The 20,522-nt window shown below is 40.4% G+C and overlaps 2 protein-coding genes and 1 long non-coding RNA gene across 5 annotated transcripts in view; 1 reads left to right on the top strand and 2 right to left on the bottom strand.

Moving 5' to 3' along the window:
- unm_sa1614 (un-named sa1614) overlaps positions 1 to 18,595 on the bottom strand; it is a 26,167-nt gene extending 7,572 nt beyond the window's left edge. The window contains exons 1-22 of one of the 3 annotated variants that reach the window (XM_087840898.1): positions 18,438 to 18,595; positions 10,623 to 10,695; positions 10,393 to 10,538; positions 9,734 to 9,808; positions 9,459 to 9,508; positions 9,212 to 9,341; positions 9,040 to 9,125; positions 8,875 to 8,950; positions 8,329 to 8,409; positions 8,141 to 8,238; positions 6,996 to 7,065; positions 6,773 to 6,860; positions 6,557 to 6,605; positions 5,800 to 5,972; positions 4,460 to 4,593; positions 3,110 to 3,201; positions 2,839 to 3,025; positions 2,577 to 2,662; positions 2,341 to 2,456; positions 1,638 to 1,705; positions 760 to 867; positions 69 to 351 (exon numbers count right to left, since the gene is read on the bottom strand). In XM_087840898.1, the coding sequence (XP_087697024.1) occupies positions 69 to 351; positions 760 to 867; positions 1,638 to 1,705; positions 2,341 to 2,456; positions 2,577 to 2,662; positions 2,839 to 3,025; positions 3,110 to 3,201; positions 4,460 to 4,593; positions 5,800 to 5,972; positions 6,557 to 6,605; positions 6,773 to 6,860; positions 6,996 to 7,065; positions 8,141 to 8,238; positions 8,329 to 8,409; positions 8,875 to 8,950; positions 9,040 to 9,125; positions 9,212 to 9,341; positions 9,459 to 9,508; positions 9,734 to 9,808; positions 10,393 to 10,538; positions 10,623 to 10,695; positions 18,438 to 18,449 (2,281 nt within the window). In that variant the 5' untranslated portion in view covers positions 18,450 to 18,595. Of the gene's footprint in view, positions 1 to 68; positions 352 to 759; positions 868 to 1,637; positions 1,706 to 2,340; positions 2,457 to 2,576; positions 2,663 to 2,838; positions 3,026 to 3,109; positions 3,202 to 4,459; positions 4,594 to 5,799; positions 5,973 to 6,556; positions 6,606 to 6,772; positions 6,861 to 6,995; positions 7,066 to 8,140; positions 8,239 to 8,328; positions 8,410 to 8,874; positions 8,951 to 9,039; positions 9,126 to 9,211; positions 9,342 to 9,458; positions 9,509 to 9,733; positions 9,809 to 10,392; positions 10,696 to 14,187; positions 14,970 to 18,437 lie in introns of those variants that run through there. The other 2 variants (XM_006782944.3, XM_087840897.1) reach the window with 2 other exon arrangements.
- On the top strand, positions 18,147 to 20,522 carry LOC148102793 (uncharacterized). The gene is made up of 3 exons (XR_015719044.1): positions 18,147 to 18,172; positions 19,093 to 19,346; positions 20,221 to 20,522. It is a non-coding gene; the product is annotated as an uncharacterized LOC148102793 (long non-coding RNA).
- Positions 18,672 to 20,522, bottom strand: part of fer1l4 (fer-1 like family member 4) — a 46,521-nt gene continuing 44,670 nt past the window's right edge. Inside the window, exons 47-49 of the mRNA XM_087840896.1 lie at positions 20,079 to 20,383; positions 19,740 to 19,840; positions 18,672 to 19,152 (exon numbers count right to left, since the gene is read on the bottom strand). Coding sequence (XP_087697022.1) covers positions 18,972 to 19,152; positions 19,740 to 19,840; positions 20,079 to 20,383 — 587 coding nt within the window. The 3' untranslated portion in view covers positions 18,672 to 18,971. The remainder of the gene's footprint in view (positions 19,153 to 19,739; positions 19,841 to 20,078; positions 20,384 to 20,522) is intronic.

Here is a 20,522-nt window from a genome sequence, read left to right as displayed (position 1 = left end):
CAGCAGGTAAAGCCAGAGAAAGACCTTGAACCAGATAAAACATTTAAAAAATGTTTATATGAGCTGACCTTTGACCCTGGGAGGCAGCGGGGGCGCAGGAGAGGATGGAGGAGGAGGTGGTGGGCTGGGGACGGAGCCAGCGGGATGGCTGTGAAGCTCCATAGCCATGGCGAGTCTCCTCCCCACACTGAGAAGGCCTCCAGCTGGTCCTCCGGGTGTTCCAGAGGAGGACAACGTGACACAGGAGGAGTTGGACTGACTGAAGCTGAAGGGACGGGAGGAGAAGGAGAAGGAGGGGGTGAAAGAGGAGGATGAGGAGGAAGTGGAGCGCTCCTTTTTCAACGGACCATTCTGAAACAGAGGGTGAAGCACATGAAGACGTTAGCAGAGAGAAAGCAGTGAACAATTTATAAAGATTGATAACTTAAAACTCATTATGAGCATCATGACTAAACTGCAGATTTTATACACAAAGACTTTTACTCTAACGAGGAAGGAAGCCAAACATGTTTATTTCAAACAGAGTACAAACCAATGGGCTGCACCATAACCCAATAAAATAAGGATTATTTCAAATTGTGAACTGTGCAAAACTCCGATAGCAGAGTAGAGTAAATTATAAATACAAGTAACAGATCCCCCTTATACTTATATATGAAAGCAGAACATGAAGAAAAGGCAGTGACATTATTTAAATTACTCTGAGGACATTTTTTTGTAAAAATCTCAACTCAGCAGCCTGTCAGTTGCCATGGTTACCTTGTCATCAAAGTCATCATCACTGTCGTACAGGTCGTCATGACGAAGCCTCCACTCGTACTCCACATGGACGTGATGGTCAAACTGGTTGGACTGGGCTTTCTGCAACTGCACACACACAGTAAAATATTTGTAAATGAGAATCACCTTCAAAGACAAGGGACAAGGCTTTAAGAGCTACTGACCAATCAGGTTTGAGCAGTATTTGACTGCATGCTGCTTAACAATCTATGCTGAGAGTAAAAGATGGTCAGTTGAGGATAGCTCCAAAAACTAGGTGCCTCTCTATAGACTGCCTGTAAAATTCCAGATTTTACAACAGAAATTCACTTGTTTACAACCTGCTAAAATAATTAGTTTCAGCTCTGTATCTGTTTTACCCTTTTATATAAAAACTACAGAGGTGTTCAATGTGAAACTTTATCAAGGCCTTTTGGTTAACAGGTAAGCAAGTAAGTACAGTTTCACAGGCAAACAGTCACAAACCACTACAAGAGAGTAAAACAAATAAGAATATTAAGTGCTACAACAGCAATACAAAATCAAGTTAAAACACAGAATAAAATTAACAGGTAGGTGACTTAAGCTCACTATAGACAAGATAGTCTGCTAGCCTTCACCTCCACTTATATGACTCACTAAACTGGGGCTTTCACCATGTTTGATACATTTTTAAAGATATAAGATGCATTGCTGTGCAGTTAATTATAGTAACAGACCATCATTTATCTTGCTAAATACATTTTTTTAAAAATTAAAAAACTAGTAATTTAGTCCTCTGGCATCTTGGTCAAATATGGTGATAACACAGTATAACAGGTGGTTACTGATTTATCAGACAGTCTGATGTGAATCTGTAATCAGAGCGATGACCTCACCAGTGCCTCACAATGGGTGTGCTTCAACCTGCGGCTGACATCCAGAGCGGTTTCTCCTAACTCGTTCTCTGAAATAAACAGTTGAGATATTAATTAATAATGAAATAATTACTAAATATCATCAGTTTATCCAAGTCACCAAAAATATTCTACATGTAAAAACCTCAAAAAAAATCCTCACTTCTATTATATTCATAATATGAGGACACTAAAACTGTGTGTTTTACTTATTGTCTGACAGTCCTCCTGTGTTGTTGTTTTTTTATTGGGCCTCATCTATTGGCTGGAGTCGATAGGCATGGGTGCAGAAGGCAGGTGACGCTACATGGAGAGTGAGGCTGAAGACCTACAGCTCTACAGACACTCATCTTCTGTTTCAAGTTATCTTTAGTTTGTTTTTGCAATCCTTACTGTGAACCTCTGGATGATGTGGTTGTTTGAAATAAATAGTGTTTTATCTTTGGGACAGTAATCCTGGTGAACTCAGATTATTTTGGATGTGAAGAGTCTGACATTTTTCTCATATGCTTTATCAGAATGACATTAAATAACCTCTACACACAGTTGATGCTCAACTGATAAATGAGAGCTCTGACAGATACATTATACAAGTGTGTGTGTGTGTATTACTGATGTGTGTGTGTGTGTGTGTGTGTGTGTGTGTGTGTGTGTGTGTGTGTGTGTGTGTGTGTGTGTGTATTACTGATGTGTGTGTTGGCTCTGGCTCTCAGCAACAGCTTCACACAGTCGGTCTTGTTGTGTAGACAGCTGTAGTGCAACGCCGTGTTTCCCGCTGATGTCTGTATATCAACATTGGAGCTGACAAAAAAGAAAAAGAAAAACATGCAGGTAAACACACAGGTATGCGCACACACACACACACACACACACACACACACACACACTGAGGTGTAACAAAGGTTTCCATAGCAGACTGACCAGTTCTGAGCCAGGAAGTCCAGGATGTGCAGTGATGTCCTGTCAGCCAGTAGGACAGCTAAATGGAGCGCCGTCTCCCCTTTCTCCTGATGGCAAGAAAACAATCTCTTGAGATTATGTTGTTCCCAGATTATTAATACCTTGCATCTTAATGTAGCTGTGCGCGTGTAGCTGATTATACCTGGGGATTTTTATATCTGTATGTGTGTACGTGCAATCCAACATGCACATCAGTGTGCCTGTATAAAGTGTGTTTAGCTACCTGTATGTGTGCGTGCAGTGGCTGGCTCAGCTCTGCCCTCTGAGCGTACAGCTGGATCAGAGTGTAGATATCGCAGCTCTTGGTCGCCTCTTGCAGACGAAGTCGCAGCGCCGTAGTAGAGCTATGACTCCGCCTCACAAAGTTAACATCTTGATACTTTGACAGGATGAAGTCTTTGCGCTCCGGCCTGCACGTCAAAAATATACAACATCAGATTTGTTAGAGTGTGAAATATTTCCTTTGAGTGTGTGCACCTGTGTCCGTCTCTTACATGTGGCTGTGTTGAGAGGGCTTCAGTGACGGGCTCAGCAGGTTGGCTTCCAGTATTTCATTAAAACCAGAATTACCGACATTCCTGGCCAACTGGGAGATACAGTGAGAGAGAGAGAGAGAGAGAGCTCACACTCAAGGGCAAACAACATGAGGGCCATGTAATACCCATTCAGTGGGTATTGTATCAAAAATAAGAATCATCATGATTTTTAAACTCAGAATAAGATAGATTGGATTAGTTGGGGGACACTACACTGTGTTTACACTGTGTTCAGCTATTTAACAAAGGAAAACCCAGATGATTAATATTATGCACTTCAGTAGATGAGAAGCCAGTCCATTACCAAATCCCACCTGGATTGAGTTAAATGTTGATTCTGTTCACAATAAGTTCCAATTCTCAGTCAGCAGTGACCTCTGACAAACTGAAAAAGATTGTAACGTTACATCTTGATGCATTCTCAATCATCCAGGTAAGTAAATCCCCAAAAGTTGATTGTGTTCATCTGGACGTAGCGTTTTCAGTGGGGGAAACGTTTCGTCACTCATCCAAGTTACTTCTTCAGTCTCAGCTGACTGCAGGTTTCCCCAACCTTATAAACAGTACATTTGCATAATTACTGAAACTAGCACCACTAAAGTAACAATGGGCTGGGAGGTCAGTTCCAAGGAGGCCATTTACGTGAAAGGTGAAAGACAATCTCTGAATCGAGGAGGGGGCCTAAGGGTACATCTTTCGCCATCTTACAATGCTGTGATTGCAGCCATTCCCACTCTCTGTGAACGGTACTCATGGCTAGTTTCAGTCATGACTGAAGAAGTCACTTGGATGAGTGACGAAACGTTTCCCCCACTGAAAACGCTACGCCCAGATGAACAGAATCAACTTTTGGGGATTTACTTACCTGGATGATTGAGAATGCATCAAGATGTAACGTTACAATCTTTTTCAGTTTGTCAGAGGTCACTGCTGACTGAGAATTGGAACTTACTATGTCTTGCATGGATATAAATCTCTTCTCTGAATTAACATTAAATAACCAAGTTTCTAACATGTAACATTACATATGTCAGAATAAACCACACTGCACTGAAATATTAAAGATCCAGCTGCAAAGCAATGGAAATGCACAGCAGGAAAACTCTAAACGTAGAAACTACCTGAGAGTTTATCTCTAGAAATGTCTTTGATAACTGTTCACAAAGCTAACTGAAACTATGACACATGCTAATGACAGTTCTCAGCTGAGCACATATAAATGCCCTGCACAGTAGCATTTCAGAAGTGAACCCAGTTACACTTGGAAAGCATGACTGATACGCTCATTAGCTAACAGGTCTGACCTACCAGCAGGTCTGAGGTTCCCAGACTATCCAGGCTCAGAGACTGGATCCTGGAGACGTGGACCCCCATTTCCCTGTGGATGCCTGAACACTCAATACAGGTCAGGATACCCAGGTTTGTCGACAGCCACCCAGGATCTACAGTAAGAGAGGTCAAGGTCAAAGGTCAAGGTCAAATTTATTTATATAGCACATTTCCAGATAGAAGATGCTGCAAAAAGTGCTTAACAATATAAAAATGCCATTAAAAAGAAACGATGTAAAACAATAATAACAATATAAAACAATGATGGGACAATAAAAGAATTAAAACAATAACTAAAACTATTAAAATAAGATCAAAATGCTTGGGTCATAGTGTGTTAAAAGCCAGGGCATAAAAATGTGTCTTTAGTAGTGATTTAAATTGCTCAAGTGTTTGTGCAGATCTAATATTTAGGGGAAGACTATTCCAGAGTCTGGGACCTGCCACAGAGAAGGCTCTATCACCATGAGATTTGAGATTAGTCCTTGGGATGGACAGCATTAATTTTGAGCTATACCTCATGGTTTTTCATGGAGCATTAACAGAAAGGAGCTCAGACAGGTAAGAAGGGGCTCGGGCATTAAGCGACTTAAAAACAAAAAGTAAACGTTTAAATTGGATCCTGTAGGAGACAGGAAGCCAGTGTAGAGAAGCTAAAACTGGGGTTATATGCTCTCTCCGGTTGGTACCAGTTAGCAGGCGAGCAGCTGCATTTTGGACCATCTGAAGACGATGAATGGAGGCCTGGTCGAGGCTAAAATACAATGAATTGCAGTAGTCCAATCTGCAAGTAAGGAAACGGTGAATGACACATTCAAAGACATTAGCCGGGAGGTATGGCTTTACCTTGGCTAGCTGTCTAAACTGAAAGAAGCAGGACTGGACTACTGCACTCACCTGCTTATTCAATTTAAAAGAACCATCAATGTAACACCGAGGTTTTTTACATGTGTTTTACAGGAGGAGGAAAGGGGGCCCAGAGTGCTATCGATGTGATTAAAGTTGCCAAAAATGACAACTTCAGTTTTATTTTCATTTAGTGAGAGAGCTCACCCGAATACTTCCTGCAGATTTTTTCACATTAAAAGCCTACCTTGGCACAAACCACCTGATTGTAGAAATACAGACTGCTAATAAGAAATTATATAACATTTAGCTGATAAATATTAAATACAAGCTTGGAATTAAACTAAGCTGTTCATTCAGCTGTCTTATTTGCCACAAAATAATCTGTCAATTATTTACTTGATTAAATATGACACAATTAATCCAGTAATTTCTTCGGCATAACATCTAGTGTACTTTGTTGGTTTGATTACCTGGTGCGCCGCAGTCACAGCAGCTGTTGTTTCCCGGCATCCGTTTGATGTCATCGGTGATGGCTCGGGTCAGATCCTCCACGCTGCTCTCACTCCCTCCTCCCCCTTTTCTTCCTCCGTCCAGAGCCATACTCAGAGCCTCCTGCTTGCTGTTAGTGAGCACCGACATCCAGCTGAAAACAAACAACACTTCTTAATAATGTGTTCTCATTTTCAGAGCCAAGATTATGTGAGCACCACAAGAAAAAAGTAGTCCAACAATTTACCACCATTACTATATTAAAAACAAACACGGCCGCTGACATCTCAGTCCAACTTCTCTATGACAGCGTTTCAAGAGACATGCATCTCACTTCTTTAGGTGCAAAGTTTGTGCTTCATTCAGGACCATAAGCAGTCCATTGCTCACTAAACTTAATACCGTTTCCAGCCAAAAAAGGCTGAACATTTGTTTTGCAACAGCGAGGTCAATGATTTGACTCTTGATCTAAACAGTGCGTTTTGTATATACTTTGTTTAATTAAAGATGCAGATCTCCCCCGAAATTAGCAGCTAATATAGTTTAAGGCTGAAAGGTAGAGCAGCAAAGGAAACTCCCCTTCTGTCTAACTAAACATTTTCAGACTTGTAATGTTTAGTGTCTAGTGTCACATGTGCAATCATACTGCCCAAGACCTGCAGAAACATAACTCATACTGTACGTGTAAACTTGGCAGAGTAGCCCATTAACAACCTGCCCGAAGAAAGTTTTACTCACGCCACACACTCAGCTTCATCTTCAGCCAGGAAGTGGTAGGTCCGATTATCTGCAGGAAAAAGTGTTTCTTATACTTACAGAGACGTATTTATACAGTACATAATACCGATTACATGCATTTAACTTAAATTTATATTTGGATGCATACAGGTTTATCTTGTGTTAAATTATGTACGACTTCAGTTTACATGTAGAATAGCGTTTAGTGACACTTACGAGAGATAAGGTCAAAGCATTTCTTATCCTCCACGCTGGGTTTAACCTGACAGGTGAGCAGGTTGAGTCTGGTGGGAGGTTTGTTCGGCTGAAAAGCAGAAAGAACGCTGCTGATAAGATTCAGTTAATTAAAAAAAACAAACAAAGACAGCAAAGAGAACTAAGCCACACAGATTTTTCCTGCTGTTTTTATCTCTTTATACATTTATACACACGCACTCACAGTAGCATGCGCGATGGTCAGGTAACAGTTGTGAACTGAACATTTCCTCTTCTGCCACATTTTTCTCAACCTGTAACACAAACACAGTTTTAGTCCTTTTAGTGATCCTAATAGCACTGACTATCACCAAGTGTCTTAGTGCAACTTATCAATAAGGAAGACCACCTATAGTTTTGGTGATTAGCAGATTGCCAGAGTAGCCCTTCATTTGCTTGAAACACATACTTGTCTACAGCAAATTAGTAACTGCCAGGGAATACACATTTTCCCTAGCAAACTTAGGTCTCCAGTGGGTCGCTAACCAGTCGCATGTGTAACTGAGGCCTTAGAAAAGCATACGTTTGAGGTACTCTCCCTTTAAACTTCCTTTCAAACCCGAAATCTACAGCCATGTTTTATATACAGCCTGTAGGTGCACACAGAGTTCTGTTCCCTGATTTTCACAATAAATGCAGCATCTTCCCCCATCCAACATAAATATTTTGGAAAACGTTGACCAGTACGAATCCAGCACATGTGCAATGTCGCTCCTTGTCAGTTCAATATCTATATCGCCAGTTCACAACAGCTGCCTCAAGGCACTTCATTTTGTAGGGTAAAGACGCCACAATATTAGAAAGAAAAGTGAGAATAAAAGAGTGCCTTAAGCTATGAGACACAAGCCTTTAAAAGGAGATGATGCAATGACCATGATTATATAACAACATTAAACCAACGGCTGCAGGCCGATGTTGGTTAAGTGGTCCAAGAACTATTCAAATTCAAACAGTCAGTAGCTCCAAAAAGCTTAAGGACACTCCATTAAGAGCACAAGTCAGATACATTTTTCTAAATGCGTTATTAATGTCGAGGAACAAATGTTGGTCAAGGTGAAGATATTTTTAACAATTTAACATTGTTTATATGAGTTGCCCTATTTTATCAACACTTTGGTACCGTTTGTTTTTTAAATTTAAATGAATTTTTAAAAAACTGCTATTGAAAAAAATCAGTCTCATGTACTACTTGTACTACCTGGGGAAAAAATGAATACCTTTATATTTCAATGCAGTATGCACATTAAGAGTAATTGAGGCATTTAACTTATTGCACTGCTTTGGAAATTTTTAAAAAGGCGTGCAGGTTATTTTATGTTGTGTGCTTACCCGTCACTCTTCTTGTAGAGGAATCCCGTTCTCTCCGTCCCGTACTGTTTGTCTCCCAGCAGCTGATGCATATTGTACACCTGCTTAGGTAAAGAGTCCTACACGCGCACACACATGTGCAGACACACATTCATTATTTTGCATGTCCAAACGGCGATATAGCCCACATATGTGTCTGTGTCTCTGACCTGCTCCGTGTGGACGACCGGCCTCAGCTGATCTCTGAGTGTGCACAGCTGTCTCTTCTCCTCATCCTGACGTTGCTTCACCTGCACACACAAACAGCTCACCTGCAGAGCTCAGCTAATCCAGGAACACATGCTGCTGCTGCGCTTACACCGTCCAAATCTCACTCAGCAAATTTCCATTTTTAATTTTGGAGTAAATCATCACAAGTTTACTTCTCATGGTATATTACATATGTAGAGAGCTGGAGCTGATCAGTTACTGTATGAATGGATGAGTTTTGATCATGTGACTGCAGAGACAGGGCACAACCAAGCGGCAAAGTATAGTTCCTCAAGGCTGGCTCCAAAAGGAGAGTCAAATCAGAGTAAATCACTTAATTTCTTACTTCATGTAATGTCCCTCTCTATTCTGTATGTTGTATTCTTCATAATAATAATTTTTTAAAAGTAAATGACTTGATTTTAATCTCTGTGCAAATCATTAACAGTCTGCCAGCTGCACTTAAAGGCTGCTGCTAGTGTTGCTGCTGTTAGCACTTCCTGTACCGTGGTCAGGACTCCGTTGAGCTCATCCATGTACTGCTTCAGCCTCTGAGTGGTGGAAACACACTCCTGCAGGAAACTGAACACAAACATAAAGATGTAGTAAATCGCACCATTCCAGTTTACTGTATGTAGCTTTGCCAAAGCTGTGTTTGTGTGAGCTCCTACTTGTTGTGGCTATGGTAGTGTTTGATGAGGTTCTGCAGAAGGTCGACTCCTCGCTTCGTCTTTATCTCATTGACCCTAATTAGATACTGAGGAAAAAAGACAAGAAACGGTTGAAGGAAAGCTGCACATTTAAAAAAAAAATAAGTGGAAATGAAGGGGAAGAGTCACTGACCTCACACATGCTCAGTTGGAAGGAGCGTCTCTCCTTCTCCAGCTCCTCTGCGATCTCTCCTCCGCTCACCTCACTCCTAACCATCCCATACTGCCGAGCTAACTCCCTCTTCTCCTTCTCCACCTGTTTACTGCACACACAGTTTGAAGACTTTAATTTAAAAATCTTCCTGCCCCCAATACAAATGTATTAAAGTTTCCAGTCTTAGATACTAGCAAATAAAAAAAGTTAATTCAGTGTCACTCACAATCTGCTCTCATAATCCCTCCACGCTCTTTCAAAAGGCTTTTTCAGATCCTAGGAGACACAGAAGGAAACTGGAATTTGAATTATTAACCTTACTGAACACAAGCAGCAGCATCCTGAGGCTAAACCATAAAAAAAGACTACAAAGATTCTTTTTTTTTGACTGAACTCTGGTGAAATGTTGACAGAAACACTGGCCAGAGGCTCGTGACTGTTATAGTTCATATGAGTTATTTAGGTGGTATGAATGCACTAAGCAAAGATGAATTTCCTCACCCCCTTCACCTCCCTCAGGTCTCCTTTAACCAGAGAGTCCAAGAAGAAGTTGATGTTGTGGAGCATGCTCTTTAGCTGAACACACAGAAACATAAGTTATCTAAAGGGAAAAACACATACTGCTCAAAGCCATCATGTGTAACACTATGAACTGCTTAACATGAAAAACATTAAGACAGTTTAGGTGATTATGACTTTGACAGAGAGCACAAAACCATATGACACAAGGATTGTGTCACGAGCTGACTACTGTCTACTGCCGTCCAGATGTATAGTAATTAGAACTACAGTTTGGTCTTAAGTTAGGTCCTTAATCGGACAGTGACAGTAATGTTGCTTCTGTACACCAACACACTGGATTTAAGTAAAGCAATCAAAATATGAGTACCTCATTTTCAAACCCCAGAATAACTGGACAATAAATGATAATAAAATACACTCGCCATAACACATAACCAAAAAGTCTGTATTTAATCATGTAGCTGATGCTGGTCAGTCAATCATTTTGCAGATGAACTCATTATGCGCTCCTCTGCATGGGGCTTTCTGTAAAGGAAGGAGGCAGACATTTTCAAACTAGAGCAAAGACTCATTTTAAGGGTTTTTTCAAACTGAAGTAGAAACTCATCAGCTGGAGGTGTTTTGTTGCTATCACTCACCAGGTTTTTCATGGGAGAGAGAAGCTCTTTGGAAAAGTCCGCCAGGCGGCAGAAGGCGGAGCCAACCTCCGTCTCTCCATTTGAGTGACAGTTGACCGACAGCTTCTCCATCGCGTTAATGTACTGCTCCAAATGAGACACGTGTTCTGACACAGAAATGCTGTTAGTAAAGGGAACAATACGGGGATGTGCATGTGTGTGTGTGTGTGTGTGTATTTTGGGGTGTGTACCTTGACCTGATGTGTATTTGGCTTTTGCAGCTTTCTTCATCTTCTGTAGCACCAACCTGTCGCTGTCCAGAACCTGGAAGAAAAAAAAAAAAAAAACATACACACATTAATAAAGAGTGTGTGGACCTGCAGTGTGTGCATGTGTGTGTACATGTGCATGAAGGGGAGGTGGTAGTAATTCACCTGCTGACTCAACACACAGAGGACAAACTTGATGATATCGCTTGATGACATCAACGTTCCTGTGTGAGAACCATCGTCTGATCACTAAAAATCTCCACATGAAACTCCACAGTGAAGCTCTTCTCCCCATTCTGAGAAGATTTTAATTTTTTACCTTCAGCAGTTATTAACAGGTTAATAGTTTGTATAACGATTTCTACATGATTATTTCTGAATGTGTCAGACCATATATTAAATCCACATTACTGCAAAGGGAAGGCGACCATTCGTAGGACTCTAATGTCACTTGGAAGAGAAAGATGGTGGCTGCCAGTTTTCATGCGCTGCTGCTTCTTATTGATTATTAAGTACTTTTTTTTTGACACTATAACTTGAGTGTGGAAATGATGATTGATGCTTGTTATTATTGCAGTTGGAAATGTTAGGGTTATGTCAATAAACCACCAAAAATTTCAAATTTTATCATTTATTTTTTTCACATTCATCTTTCAAAGGTGTACTTATGACCTAGATGTTGACATAAATGCCATTAAAATTAAAGAAAAGTGATAATTATGCAAAAAATATGACAGGAACTAAACAAATGACCCTATCTGCAGCAGATTTTGAGGTATTCATAGCATTAATAATATGCTCTACTTTATTGTCAAACAGTGAAATAACATTTATCTATGCCTGTTGCTTGGACTGTCTATATGTTGCTTATTATTCGTGGCTTTAAAACTTTCCACACATAAAATAAATGTCACTATAAACAAGTGGTATGCCACCATATGGGTGTTTATTCTAAAAAAAAAAAATTGATATTTAATTAGAAATTATAAAATTAAATCTGTAATTTACAGTTTTTCAACCTCCTTTGAATGCAGCACCAGTGTGCAAGCTAGAACATCCTTTAAATAATTATCCCTCTGGCCCCTTCTCCTTATCATCAAATAACCATAGCTGTGAATGATTAATATGTTGCCATGGTAACATATGCCGACACTGTTGGGGGTACATGTTTGGGGCAGAAGGGCAGTGTTTTTGAGGCCAGACTTTGGGTCAGTAGCTCAACTGCTGGCTTGAGGGGCATCCCCATTCAAGCTCTCAGACCTCACACAGTAGCAGAGCAAATTTACAAACTGTTTAAGACCTTTAGTAGATTAGGTCTAAAGTTAGAACATTTTATAATCACTTTAACATCAAGAAATTACTTCTGTATATGTAAATATTTAAAGGGCTTCAGTCCATTGAGTCTACGGATGAAGGGTCCAAAATGTCCTTTGCATGCAAATATGCATGCAAAGGGAGGTTTAGACAAAACTCGGATGTAAACATTTCATGATTTTGTGCCGCGTTTCCTTCTGAAATCCTGGAAGTACACTGCAAACTATAAGGGTGATATGAAAGTCGTGGCAGACAAATGGAAAAGAAACTGCTGTTACTGCAGAATGGTATTTTAGTCAAACTTCGTAGTGAGATACAGTCTGTTTTTTGTTTTAATTCAAGGATGTTCTGAAAGGCTGTAAACAACATATCTGCAAATATAAGATGAGTAGTAGTTAAGGAACAGCTTTGTGCTAATTAGCCATGCTACCAATCTGCTGATCTAAAGAACCATTTGCACCCCTTGTGTTTTGACAAATTTTGCATAGCATGATTCTGTGTCTTCCTCCAAAAACTCAAAGTGACAGCAACACTTTGATTGTGAATGAAGTACAAAAGCTGGACTTACTTCAGTCACCGAAGCATTTGTCTAACAGAAATGATCACATTTCTTCACCAATAAGCATGTTTGCTCAAAGGGCGATTGACAGTAAATAAGAAGATTCATGTTTTTGATTAATAAGTAAAACATGGAAGATGTAGCTCTAGTATAGTCATTAAAAACAATGCACGAATTTAGCAAACAGTTGAGTAGATTGCTTTTTGATAATGAATCTGATACTTTCCTCAAAGTACAGTAATACACGAATGCATTACTTTTTCTGTACGCAGTAACTAAGAATATATCTGAACTAGTAAAAATGATTGTCACCTGTCAAAACGCTGCCCAGTTTACACAGCTTTTGTCTACAGCGGCTTTAATCTCGATATAATGGCGACAAGCTCAATCACTGCTGTTAAAATAAAACAGCTGAAGGGGTTTGGGCAATTTGACCAGGATGCCTTCCTGGAGAATTGTGCATCTCATTTGGCTTGGGAATGCTTCAGTATGATGCTTGAAAACAGCTGGAGGCAGTGGTGGTGGTGAAGGAGGTGCGGGCATACAAACCATGTATGAGGCCTGCATTGTACTCCTATAGAACCAAGTGTTGAGCTGGTGTCATGAAACCCAGTCATGACAGTCAAAAGCTTCTTGCAATAGCATTATATAGAGGCAACTTCTTTCATAAATTGCCCTGAAAATTAGTGAAAATAATGAAACACCTGCACAGCAGCGAGAGTTCTGGAGCCGCTCAATGGATAATATTTCTAAACCATGATGTCGTCAGACTTGTGACTAAACAAATGTTAAAAGACATATCAAGGTAAAACAGTCCAACCATCAGAACTGTGTGTTATAATGTGGATTAGTCTGTTTAACAAGAGTGGTGGTGAGTCTTTGTTTGTGTCAAAAGGTTGGGATAAGTAGCACAGACATTTAAATGAAATTGTGAATAGCAAGCTGAAAAGCCAACAACACTAAGCACCAGGGGTCATCGTTAGTTAATGGAAACCCGTCAATGGCAATAAATTCATAGTGCATAACTTCATGAATTACTGCACACTCCGTGTCGTAGTTCTTTGACCCAACTCTCTTCACAGCGATGATCGTCGATATAAAGGCTGTTATACTTTGACACACAAGTTGATACTTGCTCTCTTTGCAAGTTTGAGGTTTTAAAATGCATTAGTCAAAGCAGGACTACCAGGGAACCATCTAAACACAGCAGAAAGGCTGTGCTGTGCTTCACAAGGAGACAAATTTAAATCGGTTACATTTTTTTTGTACCAAGAAGAATTTTAAAAGGAATAAACTGTTTCATGCATTTATCATCTACAGTAAGTATGTATAAACAATTAATGTGCAAAGGCCTTTATGATTTTGTTAATCACATGCAAATAATATAAAAATGTTGTCATTTGTAGGAGACAGGGTTAAAAGGAAAAACTGTACATTTCACACAAAGAGGGGTTGGTATGAAGGATTGATTGGGGGCCACAGCTGCTCATTTTCCCCGGGGGACACTGAGCACTTTAGTCCGGCCATGAATGTAGACTAGAAGCCAAATAGTCAATTTACCGTGTACGGATAATCTCATTCATCAGGTAGCCTACACCCGTCCTGTTGAATCTGCACGATAAGCATCTTCAGACTGCTACCACTACCTGCTACCCCTCCTCTGTCAGTACTGACCTCCTCCAGCAGGTAGACTGTGTTTCTGCAGCTGATCATCTTGGAGGTGAAAGAGGAGGTAGTGGGAGAGTTCCAGTCCTCCTGAACCTCCTGGACGAACTCTGATACCGACACACACTCCGGCATTGTGCTCCCGAGGCCGGTAAGGACCGGGAGAGAACCAGGACAGTCCGGAACTGACAGACCAGTTCCACACAAAAGACCGAGGACACCAAGCGCAACGTAGAGTCACCAACAACACACAAAAATTAAAAATACAGCTGAAACGAGCCCATCAGTGGTACGTCCAGACTCCCACAGTCCCGGTAAGAGAAACTAGCATCAACTGGCTGATTTAAAAAAAGAAATGGGTAATTAAAGACCTGCTGGGTGATTCCTCCTCCGTCAGTGTGAGTGAACCGCAGCATCAGCTTCTTTTCTCCAAACAAAGGTGGCTAAACCCACCAGCAGATGAAAGCCCACCAGCCTCTCTGTACGAAACAACCAAAAGATTAAAACGCCGCCGGTTCACTGACGTCCTAAGATCGAGTCGGTCTCCGATAGAGCGTCTTCATTGAGAGAAAACCAGCAAACCCGCCCGTGTGTGGTCAGTGTGTGAACCCGCTGACAAAGAGCGGAGGAGAGGAGAGGAGAACCGGACCCGCCGGGCACCGGTTCCGGGCTCAGATGAGACAATAAAAGCGGCTTCTGCTCTCGGCTTCAGCCGCAGCTTCATGTCTTCTCGTCACAGATATTTCTTTTCCTGCTTTTGCTCCTTTATTTAAACCGCATGGAGAGGCGCGTTCACGGTGTACAGCGGCGGAGCCCTCTGTCGCGGCCGCGCGCACTGCTGACCGGGAGGAGTGTGAAACGCCTGCTCCTCCAAATAAACCTCAGCTCGTTACACCTGCGTCCTCTCGTTGTTCGCTTAATTCACTCAAACGGAGTTACATTTCCACAAACGGCCATTTTTTTAAAGTTAGTTCCAAAAGAAAAGGAACCATAAAAACAGGATTAGCTACTCAAAGACCCCACAATCTGAAAATCCATGTTTGTGCTTTTTTAGACTCGTTTTCAGTAAAACAAACCAAAAAAAAAAAAAAACCCAAATAGATTAAATTGGTTTGCGATAGCAAGGTTCAGTTGTTGTCTAATGACGTAAGTAAATGTCATCTTATTCGCTGATATAATGTTATCAGACAGATGTTGGTATCTGCTGATATTGGATCTGTTGCACCAGTGGATCCATAGAGTGTATACAGGCATGTTAAAAGTTAAGGTCCATTGGACTCGCTCCAGTTCTGTGAACGACCCATAATTTAGCAGCAATAACTTGAAGTTTTCTGTATGACTTTATCGGTCTTTCTTGTTGTGCAGGAACTTTGGTCCACTCTTCTTTACACGGTCGCCTCAGTTCACTGACGTGAACTACCAATTATTCGTATCGACTGAGCCTCTTATTCGTCTTCTGACATAATTTCCTTTGTAGTGTCTGAGGCAAAAAGCCAAAGTTTGTCTTGGCATCAACCATCATTATCATAGTTTTAGGGGAAACAATCAGAGCAAACCGCTATAAACAAGCTACTTCCAACTTCCTGTTGATCTGACAGAAGATAAGAATGAAGTCTGACAGCTGAGTGCAGCGTATTACTTAAATACCCCTAACAAAGAGGAAACATCCAAAGTTCTTTGATGCCTGTTTTAGATATGGGATAATAAAATGTCCCACTGTTGAAGTTAGGTGTGATATTGAGCCTTTTTCCAAGAAAATATGATAGTCAAGCTAGAAAACAGTACATCTTTTTAAATGAAGATGTAGCAAAATTCTCCTACACCAGACTAAATGTGTCGTTATGACAGAAATGATGTGTGCTCTATAACTTCAGTGCAAGAACTTCTACACAGAGGCAGCCCCATTTCTGTCCCTGCAGTTCAAATCCCAGCCAATTAATTTTGAATGACTTAATCTAATTTCACAACTTATTTTTGGAAGGGAAGAAACTGTGGTTTTCTGCATAACCACAGTGAGTAGAGACGTGGCATCTCACTTCATAATTATGTTGTTTCTCACCTTTCTACAGAATTTTAAAAAACTTGAATTTTCTGCTGTGATAGCTGTTAATAGGCACAATGACAGAAGATGGAGAAATTACTTAAGCAGAGATCAGAAATCAGCACTGACAAATCCTTACCACGTTGTCTTAGCTGTCTATAGAGTCAAATATTTTGGAAAAATATCTGGAGAACCAAGTATTAAATTCCTGAACTGCAGATTCAGCTTTTATGGTTTTTTTTTTTTTTTTTTTACCTTATTTGGATGATCTGCCAGGAGCAAAAACAGGAAATGGCAGATACACTTAAAAATGTATCAAAGTCAAAAGTTTACAGCGCAACCCAAATACACTAACATTCACGAAATTAACTTTCCTGTTGGTAATTTCCTTCAGCATTATTGCAGCTTTAAATCTTTTTCTTCTATTACGTTATGTAGAAGGCCTAATGTATGAGACCACTATTACATAGCATGCTGTATGTTCTGTGTATATAGGACTACATTGCATGTATTACTTGTATAGTAGATGCTGGATGCCGATGTAGCAGCAATTATACTCTGTGCCATTGTCTTTGACATAAACAGATTGCTTAATGCAGCACAGAAATAGAACCATCCGTTATGTAAGGAATCTGTTGTAGCTGACATTCAATTCAGATTGTTTTGGTGCAAATTGCTTTGTCTTTCAGTTACTGAGAAATCGTATAGCTCTCAGTGCTGCTGTGACGCTGATCCCACTACAATTAGCACACCAAATTTGTGCATAAAAGAAGCCAGAAAAACTGCCAAATTGGATAGAATTAAAAGCAAATTAAAGTTAATCTCCTTCACTGGGACTCTGCAGGTTTCGTTTGATCATTTGGTGGAACTTTCAGGTCTAACCTTAAACCTGTTAATTCTGACAGCAAGCAGGAGTTACATAGAAGTAAATGTAAAAGTAAAAGATCCTTGGTGTCATGAATGCGTGCTGTTATTAAATCCTTTCCTGATCAGTTTGTTGTCTCATTGAATGCATGTTCATTTTGTAAAAGAGGGTTCCTATCAGTGTCCAGCATGACAATAATGCAGGGTATCTTTAAGGGCGGCACCACCATATGAATGACAGGTTGCTACATGCGGCTTCTATCGGTTTCTTAGTCAGGTCCATCTGCATTCATGATCAAAGTTAAGATGACAATGGAGAAAATACTCTGATCGAGAACTTTGAAAATAGGAGTAACTTTCACTATATTTAGATTTAAGAACCCAGTGTCCAGGCGGATCTATTTGCAAAAATAACTTTTAGTATTCATAATTTATTTTAATTGGTATATAATCCCTGGAAAATAAGAACTTTTGCAGCTTTATTGGCTTCAAATGTGCCCCACAGCAAGAATGGGAACTATTTCATGGAGTATGATCGTTGCATCTGTCTGCAGTCTGTGACTTCACTGCTAAATGCCAGAAGGTTATGTACTTATTTGACTTACCTTCAAATTATAACACCAATATAAACCTAACTATGCATAATACACAATATTAGACGTATTACAATGAATAGAAAAGTGTTTTATTTTAACATACATACTTATTTGTTACATCAGGTTTCCGCAATTTTACAGTTCATAAAATACATGTAAATAATAGGGGTGCAACAATACACAAAATTCATGGTTCGGTTGGGTACTTTGGTGTCAGGTTCAATATTTTTAACTTATAATTATAATATTTTAACTCAAAAGTACAGTTTTTAAATTTAATGTTGCTGAAACAACAAAGTAATAAAAATAAATAAATCTATCTGATCAAGGAATCACTCATCTTTGGAAAAGAGAGTTTATTACAGAGAAATGGCTCTTTCCAAAATAAAAGCTATACTATACGCTTCTTCTGGGCTATATTCTCAGCAGCATATTAAACATATCAGGTCCCCATAAGGAGAATCATGTGCTAACTGCTGTCTAAATGACTCGGGTAAAGTTTGTAGCATGCGTGCTTGTTGTTTTTATCTGCTTCCACTTGTCTTTGCACTAGGATGATGTCAGAGTAAATGTGCGGTCATATTCCTTGTGTTCCCACTAGTGCTGTCAGCGTTAATCTCGTTAAAATGACGTTAACGCCACCACACGGCAAATCTCCGTTAACGAGCTAACTGCGCTAATGCACTAGTTCCCACCAATGTAGAGCATTGCGTGGCACATCCGACATACCGTTTTACTTTTGTCCATGAGGCGCTTACCTTCAGGGTCATACATCACATGAAAACCAAAATAGTTCCAAACACCAGATCTGAATGAGGGTGGGGGAGGTTCAATTTGCCATGTTGCAACTAGCTTAGCTTCTATCTTGCTAGCTTGCCCTGCGCTCAGTGAATCTGCGTTCGACTACTCCGCCTAGGCTGCACTGTCAAGTGCAGATCCACTGAGCGCTCAACACAGACAGCATCGTCAGAAGAAAAGTTGATAAAATAAATTAAAAATTTGTATTGTTCGATACACATGCGTACTGAACCGAAAGCACTGTATCGAACAGTTCAATATTGATATGAGTATTGTTGCACCCCTAGTAAATAAGATCAGTGTGGTTTCAAACTGAGGAAAGAGATTTAATTTCCTCTGAGGATGGATTCATTCAAACGTAAAACATCTCTTTGAATATGTAGTGCAGTCAGGATAAATACATTAAATCACCTGTTATACAGATTAGGTACACAGAAGTGAGGAATAAAAAGGACGCTGGGCCAGGTCAGGTCAACAACCAGCCATCCATTTCTTTACCCCTTGATGATGAGAGAGCTGATTTGCTGTGGCATTGTGTAGACAATGAGGACGATGAAAAGCGTGAGGATGGTGATGATAATCAGAGCAATGATATACTTCTTGTATTTCTTCCAGATGAGGAAGACGAAGGTCTTCATCGGGTTGACGAACCAGGCGAAGCTGGTGGTGGGACGACTGGAGAGACAACAGAAGACAGTTTATATGTGTTCACGCCTGGGCTGTGGAAGCCTACAGGCTGGGTCACACCAAATTCAAAACATCAGTGTTTTACCACAAAACAAACTTTCCCTGCTAGTGACCAGAAACAACAGGATTACAAAATTAGTACATCAAAGAAACAGATCAGGCTGAGCGGTTTGGAGACAAAGGTAGAGAGACAAGACTGAGATGGTTTGGACATGTGCAAAGGAGGGAGAGTGGATATACTTGATAAAGGATGCTCAATATGGAGCTGGCAAAAAGGAGGAAAAGAAGAAGACTATAGAGAAGGTTCTTGGAGTAGTAAAAGAGGACATGCAGAGGATTAGCTGGAAAGAGGAAGATGCTGGAGATAGCGGGGATGGAGGCAAATGAGCTGCTGTAGCAACCACTAAAGAGATCAGTCAAAAAAAAAGAAAATGGTTTTAGTTACATTAATCAGGGAAATTTAGAGATGAAACAAAGGAAGTTAAAGACAGTTATAAGAGAGTATTCAAGTGTATAAATATATTAACTTGAAAAAAAAAAGAGTTGTAGTGTGTCTGTGGTAGTGCACGCAGTACTTTGGTTTGTCCAGAGGCTCTGGCTCCTTGCGTGCCCGACCCACAGGGTTGGCCTCCGCCTGCTCCAATGTCACCAGCTGAAGCTCCGCCTCCACTTTTCCCTTCATAGAGACAAGTTTGTGTTAAATAAAATTCATTTTCTTCATTTGCCGTTATAAACTCAAAGACCAGAAGGCCAAAAGTGGAAAAAAGCTTTTGCTGCTGCAGAATTAAAAACCCTGTTTAAATTTCTCTTCTTGTGCCAACAGACACAAATGTTCTGTAATTTAACTAAATATGTAGTTACTGCTTCTTGAACTTCTTTCTACACTAACAAGTGATTCAGATGGATTTTTGTACCATTAACAGGAAAGTGTTGCCCATGCTGTCAGTGTACTGGATGTCCTCCTCTCTCAACTGGCTCCTCTTGTCTTTGTTCTTCTTTTTCTTTTTGCGTCCCTTCTTTTTGGCTTCCTCCTTCTCCTTCTCCTCCCTCTCAAAGTCCTCGGCGGTCTTTGGACGAGTCAGGGGCCACCAGCCCTTCATCTTCTTGGCACGAAAGATCGAGAATCGAGGGCTGGCCCGATCTTTCGCCATCGAAATCGTACACTTACCGGATGACTTTGCCGGTCGCACCATGTCGCTGAGGCGCAACTCTATTGCACCTAGCAGATGAAACATAAAAGAGGAATGACTGGGTGGAAGAGTCGGAGGTAATGACTCTTTAATCTTGTGACACATTTTAAACAGTGGATGGAAAAATAACAGCTCAGCCGTGAGTTGAATAAAGCTGAAATAACTATT

Source organism: Neolamprologus brichardi, chromosome 5 (genome assembly GCF_056152115.1).
Source record: "Neolamprologus brichardi isolate AB-2024 chromosome 5, ASM5615211v1, whole genome shotgun sequence".
Taxonomy (NCBI): domain Eukaryota; kingdom Metazoa; phylum Chordata; class Actinopteri; order Cichliformes; family Cichlidae; genus Neolamprologus; species Neolamprologus brichardi.
The sequence above is the reverse complement of the archived record's forward strand: the minus strand, read 5'-3'. Positions and strand labels throughout refer to the sequence as shown.